This window comes from Pholcus phalangioides, unplaced genomic scaffold (assembly GCF_987345545.1).
Source record: "Pholcus phalangioides strain wild (caught in Gottingen) unplaced genomic scaffold, Ppha-v1.0 ptg000007l_1, whole genome shotgun sequence".
Classification (NCBI taxonomy): domain Eukaryota; kingdom Metazoa; phylum Arthropoda; class Arachnida; order Araneae; family Pholcidae; genus Pholcus; species Pholcus phalangioides.
In genome coordinates this window covers 34,039,753-34,054,749 of record NW_028301600.1, presented here as the reverse complement: position 1 = coordinate 34,054,749, position 14,997 = coordinate 34,039,753, and the positions used below count along the sequence as shown (strand labels likewise).

The window sequence follows — 14,997 nt, the reverse complement described above, 5'->3', positions numbered from 1 at the left end:
ATCACACCAAGGTATTTAATTTGATAAACTTGGGATAATGTTAAACTATTGATGGAGGTGAACTATTTTTGAAATATTGATAGGCATCTGCCATAATGAACACCAGCAATGGAAGCCAGGTTATGTTAGAGAAGTTCTTGATCAGACTCTTGGTGAACGGTACAGTAAATTGCAGTCATCTACAAAGAATCTAATGGTGCATTCCCGAGATTCTGGGAGGTCTTTGATGTAAAATAAGAATAATAACAGAGGACCGATCCTTGAGAGGTACCAGACTTTACGGAGGCGGAAGGGGAGTTGTGATCTTCAAAACGGACAAACTGTTTACAATATTTTAGGAGAGCCTCCACCCATATAAGTAGTTGCACATTGAGGCCAAGATTAGAGAGTTTAAGGAGAAGTTTATCATGGGGAACTTTATTATAAGCTTTAGAGCAATATAGGAGAATAATATCTTTTTGTAGGTTTTTATCTATGGCTCCCAAGAGGTCATGGAATAGGACCAATTAAGAGGCGGTGGAGACGGATTGTCTAAAGCCGTGTTGATTGGCGGAAAAAAATTAATGGAGTCTGAGTGGATATGGATTTATTTTGCTACAATATGTTTGAAGATTTTACAACAGGACGAGGTGATTGCTATTGGCCTAAAATTAAGGGGAGTGTAAAGTGAACCTGATTTATAAATTAGAATAATTTTATTGATTTTCCAGCCATTGTGGAGGATAGCGGTATTTAGGGAAGCATTGAACAAAATTAAAAGAAATTTAGAGAAATTTCACTGCTTTGAGAAAAATATTTTATCGACCGCTGTGTGTGTGTGTGTGTGTGTGCTCGCGGGCGGAGTGGAATCCACGTATGAAAATTTCATTCACAAATAATGAAATCTTAAAGAACAAAAGTGTTGTTTATGTGTAGCATTTAAAAAAAAAATGTTGATTTTTCTACTTGCATCCATATGCTATTTATAAATTTTTGGAAACCTTTTTTTTTTAATTTATTTTTAAATATTTATTTCTATTCCAATCTGTCAGGAAAAAAAAGCAGATAAAGGCACTGGTGTATCCTTTTCAGATGCTGTATGCACAAATGGGGGGGGGTGTTTCGTCTGCTGTAGATATTCTGTTTTTTTTTAACCTCAGAGCGTCAAGGCTGAACTCCCTTAGATTGGAAAAGAATGCCTTCAGCAAAAAAAACCCACTCTCCGTTTGTTAGTACTGGGTCTGAAAGGGATATATATACATTGCACTAAGAAATTCTGATGGTTTTTCAAGATACTATCTATAGATTATACACAGGAAAATACTGTAAATGATGTTTAAAAGGTTATAAAAAAATGACAATAAATTTCATTTTATAAATAATATTTTGTTTTATCTTTTGTATTTTTTTATACAATGGTTAGAACATAAGTTATGGTAAATATTTTTCAGTGAAAATGCAAGACCATGTGAAATTTCAAAATATTATATAAGAGGCTTCTATTCAACAAATTTTTCTGTGTAATGAAATTTTTTATAGAACACTCACATATTTGTTAATTTACCCTTCATCAAAAATTATTTCCCTTTAACAAATGTTTTAAAAGACTGGAGTGACTTCATTATATGGAGATTTTACTGCAAATGAATTAAACAGGACAATGTGCAATCTAAGTGGTATGTGAGGAAGCTTTCAGAAGCAGCAATGAACTACATGTGTTTGATACTACATGTGTTCCTTTGTCAAAGTTACTTTGGCAATAGAAAAACAAAGCAGAACACATCATCTAAGCCTCACCACCAAACTCATGCTGTTGTTCACATCTCTTCCAGTTCAGCATTGTTGATACCTTCTTTAAATGCACCCGCTATAAAAATTGTCTTACAACTTTGCAGTACTATATTTTTTCCCCTCATAACCAGGTACTGTTGCAATTTTCAACAATTTTAAATGGGTTGATAGCAAAATGGGGTAACTCTCATATAATGGGACATAATTGGTTGTAGGCAAGAAAAGTGTGCTTAGAAAGAGGAGAGAAAACAAAAGATTTCAGTATAATTTTTTCATCGTTAAATCATAGTTTGATGTAAATAGGGCTCAAGACCACACTGTATTTGTTATTTAGCTCGAAGTCACTTTTCAGCCTATTGGCTGAAATCAATATGTAGCAGTCTGTATGTATGTTATATACTGTGCATAAATTATATAATTTTAGTTGACTTTCCACTTCTCTTATTTTATCAGCTACATTAAAGCATGTGGCAAAAACTGTTGCACATTTGGATCTGAGTGACCATGTTATTGATGTTGTTTTTACTCTGTTCGATGAAAATAGTAAGTATTTTTTACTTTGTGTGTTTACAAAAAAATCTCTGTGTGATTAAAAAGGGAAGTAATTAAAAATATGTATTTTAGTTTTTTTAGAAAAAATTATTCTTTGTGTGTGTGTGTGTCTCCCACATTTTTCATTTTTTTCAATAGTTTGTTAATAAAAAACGTGTAAAAGTTTTTACTGTCCTGAATGTATCCTGTTACTGTCAGTTCTGTGAAGAAAAAAAAGGACCTATTATTCTATTTTGGTGCATCTATAAACATATGCTGACCGGCAGTCAGTGCTTGACTGCTGCAAAAGGCATTTCAAAGCAGCTGTTGACATTGTACATGTGCAACCTTGATAGAAAACTTGGATAAAAAAACCTAGAGCAATCCTCTATTGACAATGCAGCATTTTTATAGCCAAGCATGTGGATTTTCTCTCAGTGTAAGTCATTACTTTTGAGAACTTTCAGCCCAGACAACCTGTAATAGGCAGGGTGATTCAGAATTTAAGGATAAAACTTTAAGGAGTGATAGAACACGTCTAAACACAAGCAGTTTTTATCATACAATGCATAGTTAAAAAGCAAGCAGTTTATTGCTAGACAATGCTGTCATTGAATGCATAAAGCACTGGTTTTGTCACTTATCATTTCTTTGGGGATTAAAGAAGACATGGCAGGTTTCTCACAAACCAAGAAAAGGTGGACTTGCATTTCATGTATGGTGCTGTGGACTCTCGAAGCTTAAAGACTGCATCGTTAGTGTTTTTCAAAAAGACGCATATCAGAGAGATAGAACAAGAAAAAAACCTTTGAGCGATTAAACCAGTGTCTGTGCAAAACAAGCTTCTTGTGTCATCCCCATGCTTCTGGCATGCCCTGTATCCTACATGTCACTGACAAGAGAGCCCAGACACTGGAGCAATTGCTTGAAGGTAGGTGAACATTTCCAGTGCAGTCTTTGAAACTCCAGAGTACTCCCGTCTGCATCACTTATACATGGAGTTGATGTTCCCCTTGCCTTAGTTTGTGAAAGCAGCCATCCCTTCTGCCATCAATAATATAAATGATTAAATGATAACTAAACCATTGCTTCATACATTTAATGACAGCTTGCATCAGGCCATGCATTGTTTGACTAAAATTACTTATTAAGATGTGTTCTATCACTCCTTAAAGTTTTGCCCACAAGTTCTGAATTACTCTGTATATATATACATACACACACAGTGAAACACCCCTTCTTTACTGCCCAATAATAATTATATGTTTTATTTTAGTCTTCAATAAGACCATCTTTTTTTCACTGTCACCCCTCTTTTATGGGTGAATTTTTTTATTTTATTTTTTTGCCCCACCAGTGTCTGCTAAAGAAGAGTTTTACTATATATATATATATGTGTAATGGTAAATGTGATAAATCAATGATTAACCATAATTGATGATTATATGCATGATCACCAATCATCTGAGTAAGTATTGTTACGAAACATATCGGTAGCATAATTTGTAGACGACCCCTCAAGTAAACAAAGCCATGAGGAAAAGAAGAAAGATTATTCTATTGGTCGAGAACATTCCGGCAAAAGTCTGCCCCCGTCATGAAGCGCCACTCTTCGAGAACTACGAGTGATGCTGGAATCTTCTGTTTCTTGAACGTTCAATGAGTCTATAAAAATGATGCGATCAAGAGATGAGTGAGAGAGAGTTATTGGACTTTACGCTCAATAAGAAAACTCTGATCTGATTAGCGTGTATCTCTGCTTGTAAATACATGTAAAAATTGCTGTTCTATGAATAAATTTGCAATGTTCTGCAAAGTGTGTCCCTTCTCTGCTTATTTCAAGGACTTGTGAAAAATTATCCAGAACAATTTGGTGTCAGAAGTAGGATAATTCAAGGACTTGAATGGTAAAGATATAAGAGGAATGGAGATAGACGAAATGAGAGAGAACAGCTGATCAAGTTGCTGTCTGTGATGGGGCCAGATGAGTTTGGCATCGTGGAAGAAATGAATAAATCTGCCGCCACGGTCAACACATCTATCGCTGCTGTGAAAAATTATGTCACCAACTCTATCGCTGAAGTAAGAGAAGATCTTGTCGGCATGAAGAGAGACATCGCCACTGCCATCGCTGAATTAAAAGAGGAGCTTTTTCACAGGAGATGAACTCTGTCACTGAGAGGGTGAGCGTGGTGGAGGGAACAGTGAACGCGGACGATGAGAAGCTCTCGAAGAGGATACAAGAGCTGGAACAGAAAATTCAAGACCCTACCTTTTTCGCAGATGCTCACCAGATCCTGCCAGCCATAGCTGACATCAACCAGCCAAACATCAAGCCCTCGACGTATGACGGAAGGACATCATGGTCGATCTTCAGGACCCAGTTCATGATGATCGCTCTTGATCAAACTGATGGGACTGTTCTGAAGGCCTTCCACCTAGCTGCTGTTCTTCGAGGGAAAGCTGCAAAAATGCTTCAGACGCTCGCCGCTGAGGGCCGCTTCAGCTATGAAGCTCTGACGAATGCACTGGAGTTGAGATTCTGAGAAAATTATTTAAAGGACTTTCACACCGGCTGCAACTTAACACTAGAACCGCGGAGTGGGTCAATTTGACCCAAATCAAACTTTGTTTTCATTGATCTTGAAAACTTATAAGCAGATGTTAAAAAAATTTTGTGACTTTTCATGATATGAAATGAATATTAATTAATTCACGAAAATTTTATTATCTTCACATTCGTGTTTCAGAGCTATAAGCACTTATACCTAGAACCACGGTTTGGGTCATTTTGACCCAACGTACTATTCTATAGGAAAAAAGGGGTGCAGAATTTTCTTGGAAGTGGTTACCCTTTCTAAAATTTTTTGTAAATGAAGGTAGTGAAGGATAAAGGTCTTTCAAGGTCAAGGCCAATTCATTGTCAGAGCAGATTATTTTTTTTTCAATGGGGTAATGGCACAAGTGGAGCTAAATATTTTTTCCTTTGTAAACTTGAATACATGGAAATCTGACGGGACTCAATGAAGATTTTGGAAGAGTAAAAGCTTAACTCTAGAAAAAACGTGTAGTTGAAATTTCTGTAGGCAAACGATGTCACAGAAAAAGAGTAAACTTCTGGCTTGCACCAAATATGTTTTGCACGGATTTCGAAACCTTGGGAAGTATCAGCGTCCAACGAATCTCTCTTTCAAAGCACATAGTGATGCAACTGATCAAGCCATTTGAGAACAAGGGCAGAAATGCCTCAACCGACACCTCTTTTCACTACATTGAAGCTGGCTCAAATGCTAAAAGCCAAGAAATACGAGTTTAGTAGAGACGATGAGACAAAATCGAAGAGCAATATTATCTCACACAATAAAGATAGTGAAATTACAGTTGTATGGAACAATGATGCCACAATGACAATTTATCAAGGAAAGAACGATATAAGTTTTTCATTACTCAGCATGCTTCATCTGGCAGTCGATATTGGAAGTAGTTAGCCCCGAAAAGCTTCCTCACACACACACACACAAACTATTTCACACTACAATTAAACAAAGTGTAACAATCATAGTTGTAGCGATCAAATGCCCAGAAAATATTCGGCATCATAGACATTTTCTATAACATCCTGGATCTCAATATAAAAATATTCCTGTATTTTGTATAGAGCAGTACAGAAGGCCAGAACTATTTTTTGAAAGCAGTTCCTCTAAAATCTTATCGAAGAGCTGCGTTCATCATATGTGTTGCCCTTGCGCAAAAGGAAACATTCGTGCGCTCTTGATCATGTATCTGTTCGTGAGCGATCAAAATAATAATAATAATAGTAATGAATAAAAATAAACGAGTCTGATATGTCAGATAACATAAAAATGTGGAAACAAAACTGTTAATTTTGCATGGGTTGTGCAACTTCAACATGCGATGAATGTGCAAGAATATTGAAAAAACAAATTGCTCAACTGCTCATCATAAATTCCTTATCAGTAAGAAATCAATACTTATTTGACAGAAGAATATTATAGACTTTTTTTCATGCTCAATTTGACATCCTTATTTTACATCTTTGTCATATTATGGGATTACTGAAAAATCTTTTTGGAGTGAATTGAGTAAATAACGTATACTAAATCTTATTTTTACTGAATTACATAATTTTTTTAGCTAATTTTGAAGCCCATTTTATATTGATAAACAAATATAATTTTCCATTATGAATACGCAATTAAACAACATTGATTAAGAGTAGGGAGAAACCCAGAAACCAAAAATAAATATCCTGTTTTCGCTATGAAACACTGTTTTTTCAAAGTTTGGGTCAATTTGACTCAGTCCGCGGTTCTAGTGTTAAGACCAGAAAGCAGAAGACCAGCAAAACATTGCAAGAGCTGGCCATGGACATCGAGAGACTCTCACAGTTGGGATATCTCGACTGCCCGCCGGACATCAGGGATGGGCTGACTCTGCAGGGCTTCTGTAACATATCTCCCCTAAGGGCTTTATGTTCCATTAACCCTTTTCTATTTACTTTAACTTTAACACAAAGTGGTCCCCCAGGAGAAGACTTAACCAAGTCATGAATTTTTGTTTATATAATGTTTATTTATGTTTTATATGTCGATATTTTCACTGTAATGATATATATATATATTTTGTATGAAATGTATTTAATATTTCTATATACCTTGTCTCACGAGCGGAGGTACCCACAGCCTTCTGTCCCATCATCACTATTGCACGATCTCAAATTGCCATAGCCATGTAAACAATGGGAGAAGCCTGATCAACTTCCTCCGTCTTGGCTCAACAAGAAAAACCCATAAAAAAATAATAGTGTTTCGATAATTGCAAGCCACGTCTCGGTATGCAAATCCATCGAGTAATGTCATAGATTTCTCTGTGTGCGGCAAAGGTCAACAGATTCATGGGGAGGGGCGTGCCCCCCCCCCCCCCAGCGTCAAAGGTGGAGTCAATTGATCCAATGTATATATGAATTGACATCATTGTGCCCCCCAGACTTCCAAGTCTATCTCCACCTAAGAACAGTATGCGGATTGGTCTAACGAAAAAAACCTGTTCTCTGCCGCTATATATACACCTGGCTGAAGCTATAGCATGGCATTCATTCTTCCGTTCATCCAGCTTCGCCAACAAGCAGTTCTGAGTGTAGAGCAAGAAGCTCTCACCCTTACCTACTAACGTCATACGATGACGTGAGTGTTCTCTAACCATGTTCAACTAATATTTTCGAGTGTAGTGTTTCGTACTGCTCCAGCTGGTCTGGGTAGTTGGTGATGAATTCTCACGTACAGTTAATAGATATTTACATTAAGTTCACAAGGTGATACGGTGGTTGATGTTATCGTGATACGTCCGGCAGTGATGTGATTACGGCTTCTTGCAACGAATAGCAATGGTCAACTTCACGTAATGAGATCTCACTAGTTGTCTCTGGTGTGTCGTCTTCCTGTCAACTAACATCTAATCTTGTGTGCCGTGTCATCGATGTGCAGATTGGTGAATCGCGATCTTTGCGACATTATTGTCTGATTCCTCAGAGAGGTTGTCAGGATTCTCTTAGCCTGAGTGGATTGCTGCTGACATAATTGGGCGAGGTCTTACATGTTTATATATTGAGAATTCTTATTGAAGTGTGATTCACATTTTCAGTTGTATAAATGTCCTAAATAAGATTAAACTGGTGATAAGGGCATTAGAGGGAAGAGCGTTATCATGGTGGCAAGGCATAGGCCGATATGAATGGTTAAATTATGGCAAATTATGAATGGCAAAAATTAGGACAGGTGGGTTCCTGGGGAAAATTCAAACAATTATTATTGTAAACATTCTCAAAATATCACACCCAAGTGGAGTTAGCATGAGCCCTGTTTTCTGAGAGTTACACAACAGGCTCTTACTTAGATTTTGTACTTCATAAATTAGATCTTTTTCAATCTTATGATTTGTTTTTTTCTGACTCTGACGAAATTGAGTTAATTATTTCTCAATTACCATATACCTTGAGGACTTACCTAGAGGTAAGATGATCAGACAGTCTACAAAATTTGTTCATGATGATAGACCAGTGTACTCGATCACGAGAAAGTTCAGGTCGAAATACTCCACCCCAATTTCTCAATAACCAGGGACAAGTTCAACCAAGAAATGGTAGTCCATCATCAATCAGGTGCTACCAGTGTAACCAGTCCGGACATATGGGCTGACAGAGCACATTGAATCAGGTTCAGGGAAACTGGCGGTGGGATACATAGGTAGAGGCAGTGTGTCCAACAACAAGTAGTCCCCTGAATTAAAATTCTTGCGTCCCATGTTCCGTGTTAACCGTGTATTTTCAAGAGCAGTGGTGGACACAAGTGCTGATAGGTCCATCATCAGCTTTCATTTAGCTCAACAGGTGGGTTCTTCCCAAAACCAGGTACAACCATATAGAGGTCCGAATTTTCGATTGGTCTCTGGTGAGCACTGTCGACCTGTGAGAGTCCTTTGGGCTCAGCTAGAAATATGAAATAGTATTGTGCACGTGGAGTTGATAGTGCTCACTAGAGTTCCTTTCTACATCCTAATAGGAAAAGATGTCTCTTTTTTTTACATATTCCAGAAACTGTGGATCATCTTCAGATGTCCAATTTGATGGCCGTATGATAACACTCTAATAACACTTCTAAATGTCCTCATTTTGTCCTGAAAATACCAGGTTTCAGCCCCAAAGCGATGAACTGGCGGGTATATCGCATAGTTGGAATGCAGGGGGACCATCGGGAGAAAAACACGTCGAGTCTCACAAAAAGGATTGGTGAATGACATATTCACTAATTGTGTCTCACAAAAAGGATTTGTGATAGACATATTTACACCTGTAGCACATTTGGGGTTGGTTTGCACGGGCGCACTAGAATTAACTCCGGTATTGGGAGTGCTATTCAAATTATCGTCCATGATTCGAAATATTTTCACACTAAACAAAAATAATATACATATAATAAACAAATCAATAGAAAATTGCCAAATATTGCCAGAACTAGACTTAAAAAGGTCAAGCCCCCAATTTGTAACGTTTCCTATAGGCTACGTCCCGTGATTTGTACATCCATAATATAAGTCTCAGGCAAACTCAAAGAAAAAATAGGCAATTTCCAAATTAAATCGTTTATTATTTCACAACTCCACATTCTTACGTTACGTTCCTTAAATAAATCAATTTTTACAGTTAAACACAATTGCCAAATTCTCAATATATAAACATGTAAGACCTCGCCCAATTATGTCAGCAGCAATCCACTCAGGCTAAGAGAATCCTGATGACCTCTCTGAGGAATCAGACAATAATGTCGGCAAGATCGCGATTCACCAATCTGCACATCGATGACACGGCGCACAAGATTAGATGTTAGTTGACAGGAAGACAACACACCAGAGACAACTAGTGAGATCTCATTACGTGAAGTTGACCATTGCTATTCGTTGCAAGAAGCCGTAATCACATCACTGCTGGACGTATCACGATAACATCAACCACTGTATCACCTTGTGAACTTAATGTAAATATCTATTAACTGTACGTGAGAATTCATCACCAACTACCCAGACCAGCTGGAGTAGTACAAAACACTACGCTCGAAAATATTACTTGAACATTGTTAGAGAACACTCACGTCATCGTATGACGTTAGTAGGTAAGGGTGAGAGCTTCTTGCTCTACACTCAGAACTGCTTGTTGGCGAAACTGGATGAACGGAAGAATGAATGTCATGCTATAGCTTCAGCCAGGAGTATATATAGCGGCGGAGAACAGGTTTTTTTCATTGGACCAATCCACATACTGTTAACCTTCGGCGCACGGAGAAATCTATGACGTCACTCGATGGATTTGCATATTGAGATGTGGCTTGCAATTATCGGAACACTATTAGTTTTCTATATGTGGCAACAGGCTCAACAAGATGGAGAAAGTTGATGAGGCTTCTTCCATTGTTTAGATGGCTATGGCAATTTGAGATCGTGGAATTGTGATTATGGGATGGAAGCCTGGGAGTACCTCTGCCCATGAGACAAGGTATGTAGAAATATTAAATACATTTCATACAGTGAAAAATCGCCATATAAAACTTAAAAAACATTATATAAACAAAAATCCAGTGACTTGAACAGGTCTTTTCCCGGGGACCACTTTGTGTTAAAGTTAAAGTAAATAGGAAAGGGTTAATGGAACATAAAGCCCTTAGGGACGATATATTACACTTTATCAACTCCGTCAAGAACCCCGACATCCAGCAGGCATTGTGTCTGGGCAAATACAAGGATGTGAGAAGTGCTCTGGTCTATGCTATGAAATTCAAAGCAGCCGAGCAGGCTTCGAGGAGAGACAAACGAATGGTCATCGGTGCTGTTACGGAGAAGGACTCTGCGGCTCACGTCATCAGAGAGTTGAAAATACTTCTGAAGAGTGCCACCAATGACCGTGGGAACCGGAAAGACAAGTCACGGGTGTGCTGGAAAAGCCCTGAAAAAGGCTACCTGCGAAGCGTATGCTCAATCATGGCTGCCAGTACGAGAAATACGCCATGCCGAGTGTACCATGTTTCACAGCTGCATGGTGGAGACCATGGGCTCTACATGAGAGGCGAAATTGATGGACTCCTGTGTAGAATGGTAATCGACACAAGGGAGACAATGTGAGCATCGTCAGGACGGACTTGGCTCAAAAATTCCATAGGTTTGGTAGCCTACAAGACAATTTATAACCTCAATTCATAAGAAAGGAATTATTCTAAATTGTTGTAGAGAATTTGTTTGATTAAAAAATGAAATAGAATTTCTTTCATTTTTAAAAAAAGATCTTTGAGTGCCACTCCTGATACCATGGATCAGCCATCCCTATTCTAAGAGGTTCTTCTTGAGCATATTGATGGTAAAAGAAATTTGCATAAAATAAAGTGAAATATCACTCAAAGTTTCAAATCACTTTTTATTCTTTTGTTTCAAAAAACTAGAACACTTAAACTTGTTGGGCGCGGTAGCCCGGTCGATAAGATGCTCGCCTAAAGTACCAAAGGATGTTTAGAGGTGTCGCGAGTTCGATACCCAGTTCGTCCTTGTCAGAAAACTTTCCTAACACAGGGGTACAACAAAAAACGGTAACTTGACCGCAGCAAAAATTGCTACCGCAGGGAGTCCCCCATCGAGGGGTTAGCGCACCAACCTCTCGATGAGTATGAAAAACAAGCCTGCCGTTCGGAATCGGCAATAAATTGTAGGTCCCGGTCTAATTAGCCCTCGTGTGCAGAAAATGATCGTGGTGCGACAAAAATTATCAAATGATCAAACTTAAACTTGTTTCAAATAGTTGGAACATCTGACTCAAAACAGATTATCAGATGAATATTATCATGTGAATCTACATCAACTTGATGAAATAAATGACAAAACCAGGAAATATAATGTAGGCTAAACCTATAATAGTTCAGTTTTAACATTACTGATACGAAAGGGGGGTATTTCTACAAATGCAAAATTATATGTGTGTATTTGCTTGGACAATATGAGAAAGTGTGTGCTGATATGGTAAAATGCTTTGTACATTGGCCATCTTTGGCCTTGCCCTTGGATTTTATGCATCAACACATTGAATCGATAACTCTCTGGCGTGACTATAATTTGCCGATTACAGCTAACTTGCCATTTATATAGTTTGTTTTTTTAATCACAACATCACAATCTCTTGGTGCGATTAACATCAGGTACTATCATCCAGATATCACAAAAACACTGCAACATCCGTGAAGTTTTATGGGCATGGCTGAGTTCTTGATTGAAATTGCATTTTCCATCATTAAACAAGGTCTTTGGCTGCTGGAATGAGAAAATGCAGACAAATAAATCAGAGGATTTCTCTGGATGTGTGTGAATTTGTAGACTTGTATGGAGATGGCAATATTTAATTTTCCATAAAAATTTTGCAGATGTGAATTGCTGCAGCATCAATACAACTTCTTGGCTGGGGGGGCACGGTAGCCCAAGTCGATAAGATACTTGCCTAAAGTACCAAAGGATGTTTAGAGGTGCCGCGAGTTCGATACCCGGTTCATCCTTGTCAGAAAACAGAAAACTTTCATGACACAGGGGTACAACAGAAACGGCGACATGACTGCAGAAAAAATTGTTACCAAAGGGAGTCCCCCATCAAGGGGTTAGCGCACCAAGCCTGCCATTCGGAATTGGCAATAAGTGCACAGAAAATGACCATGGCGCGGATCAAATTCTTGGCTAGGGTGAAATCTTTATGGTAAATAAAAATGTCATCTCTGTAAAAGTCTTCAACTTCTGGAGTCACTAGAGAACCTAATGCACATCTGCATCCAGAGAAGTCTTCTGATGCATTGGTCTACATTCTTTGGTTCCAGTAGCTAGCTGAAGACTTTGAAGATAGAAAATACAGTTTTGATCAAGAATGCAGTCATGATTATCAAACTTCACTGATACTTTGGTGGTTTTGTGATATTTGATGGCAGTACCTGATGGTAATCCTATCAAGAGATTGTGGTGACATAAAAGAAAAAGAAGCTAAACAAATGCAAGCCAGCTATTATTGCTTGACAACTGTTACAATAAGATACATGGTTGATCTCTAATCTATTTCTGTGCCAAAGACTCATCAATTCAATGTCTTAATGTGTAAAATCTATGATCAAGGCCAAAGATAGCCACAGTACAAAGTATTCTTATGATATTCGCACACATTTTCTCATATTGTTCAAGTAAATGCACTTATAATTTTGCATTTTTAGAAATTTCCTTGTTTTGCACCAATGTTAAAATTGAACTTCATTGTAGGTTGACATACACAACCAGGAGAGAAAATGATCAACTTTATGTCAATTTGCATAAAAATATTCATGTAATAATCTATTCTCAGTCATGTTCTAATTTTTTTTTAACAAACGTGTGTTTGGAAACTTTAAACTAAGACTAGATCAGCTACTGGTTAATTTGGAGGATGGTGTATCAATCATTTAGATGACCAGAGGTAGCATAAAAATTATATCCAACTATAAATTATATTTAGTTCATATATAGGTGCCTATTTTGGATTGATGCTTAATTCATAATCATATATGTGTTTTAATGTTATTTCTTTGTTTGATATAGTGGATGGGCAACTAAGCAATCGTGAATTTGTAGCTGTTATGAAAGAGAGATTACATCGAGGATTAGAAAAGCCCAAAGACACAGGCTTTGTAAAGCTCATGGACTCAGTGTGGAAGTGTGCTAGATTGAAAAAGCCTGTTCTTTTAGATGTGTGAAAATAAGCTTTTTTTCGCTTGCTATAGTGGAAACTTTGTTATCCACATCAAGTTTAGAGATTACCTTGTATGAAATTTTGAGAAGTACGGTATGAAGAGCAAACAATTCAGTTCAACGAAAAAGACATTAATTTTGTGATATGGTTTTGATAGAAACTATAAGTGATAAAAAAAATTAATAAATAAGGGTTATGTAGCTATATAAATTTTTGAAACTAAATATTTTTATATTTCTTCAAAGCAAACTTGTTTCCTAAAAAGTTGCTAAGAGTTTTCTAGACATTCTAGGTTTTTTTTTCCAATGTAATCATGTATTTCTCATTTTAGAATGATGCGCTTCTGGTGCTGGAATTTTAGGAAATGTATTTGTTCTCTGTGTGCCTATGCAACTTGTCTGTTTATGAATATTTTCAGCTTTTTAATGGCCTTCTTCAAGGAATGCTTTTCCAGTAAAATTATGTGTGAGATCCTCTATTTTTAAATTTTATAACCTGCAAGTGCTAATTTCATATATGGAATTACAGCACAATAAGTGATAGTATGAATTTATGGTGGGCAATCTTTTTCTGTCTTGAGCACCATATCCAAAGTTCAACTCATAATCAACTAGTGCTTTCCCTTTTAATCTTTAATGTTGTCAAAAACATATATATACTGCTGATTTTTTATACATATATACCCCAGTTTTTGGACCTCTCTTTAGGAAAATGCTGTATTTAGTGATGCTGCCTTAGTCTTGATCATAAAATTTTCACGGAACAAACTTCCTATACAACGAAATGTTTCACTGTATTTGCGTGGTTTTGTCAAACAATGGTTACATTAATAAGAGTATAAAAACCTGCTAATTACTTTCAGCTAAATGTGGCCTTTCATGATTCTGGGCTCAGCTGTAAAAAATATCTGATATAAATAAAACCATGAATTAGCTTCAAATGTTCTCATGCTGTCATTGGAACTCTTGAAAACCTAATATGAATGTATAAAATTCCATATTTGTACAATATGTGGCCTTTCAAGATGCAAAGGTTTCATTTTTTCTCATTTTTTCTGTCGAGTTGGCCCAGTTTATGTTCAACATGGTTTTGTTTTCAATCCTTCTGATGCGAGTTCTAGTGAATTCATCTATCATTAAAAATTGAAGGCACAATATAATATTTAAAAGTTTATGAAAAAGATGAAAACTGTGTGAAGTAGTTGAATTTAATATAGGCTGTGTTGTGATATTAATTTATTTGAATGAGCATGGCATTAAACTGACAAGATATTGTAGGCGTGGATCCAGAGAGATCATCCCTAATATTCAAATTATCCAAAAATCCAAATTAACCACGTTTGAATTTGACTAGTTTACCTGTACTACCTAACTTCAGCAGTCTTGCAT

The 14,997-nt window shown here is 37.0% G+C and overlaps 1 protein-coding gene across 1 annotated transcript in view; it reads left to right on the top strand.

Annotated features, from left to right (window-relative positions):
* The window catches only part of MICU1 (Mitochondrial calcium uptake 1), an 83,151-nt gene extending 68,605 nt beyond the window's left edge, over positions 1 to 14,546 (top strand). The window contains exons 12-13 of the mRNA XM_089233087.1: positions 2,224 to 2,313; positions 13,459 to 14,546. Of these exons, the coding sequence (XP_089089213.1) occupies positions 2,224 to 2,313; positions 13,459 to 13,613 (245 nt within the window). The 3' untranslated portion in view covers positions 13,614 to 14,546. The remainder of the gene's footprint in view (positions 1 to 2,223; positions 2,314 to 13,458) is intronic.
* Positions 14,547 to 14,997: the final 451 nt, after the last annotated feature.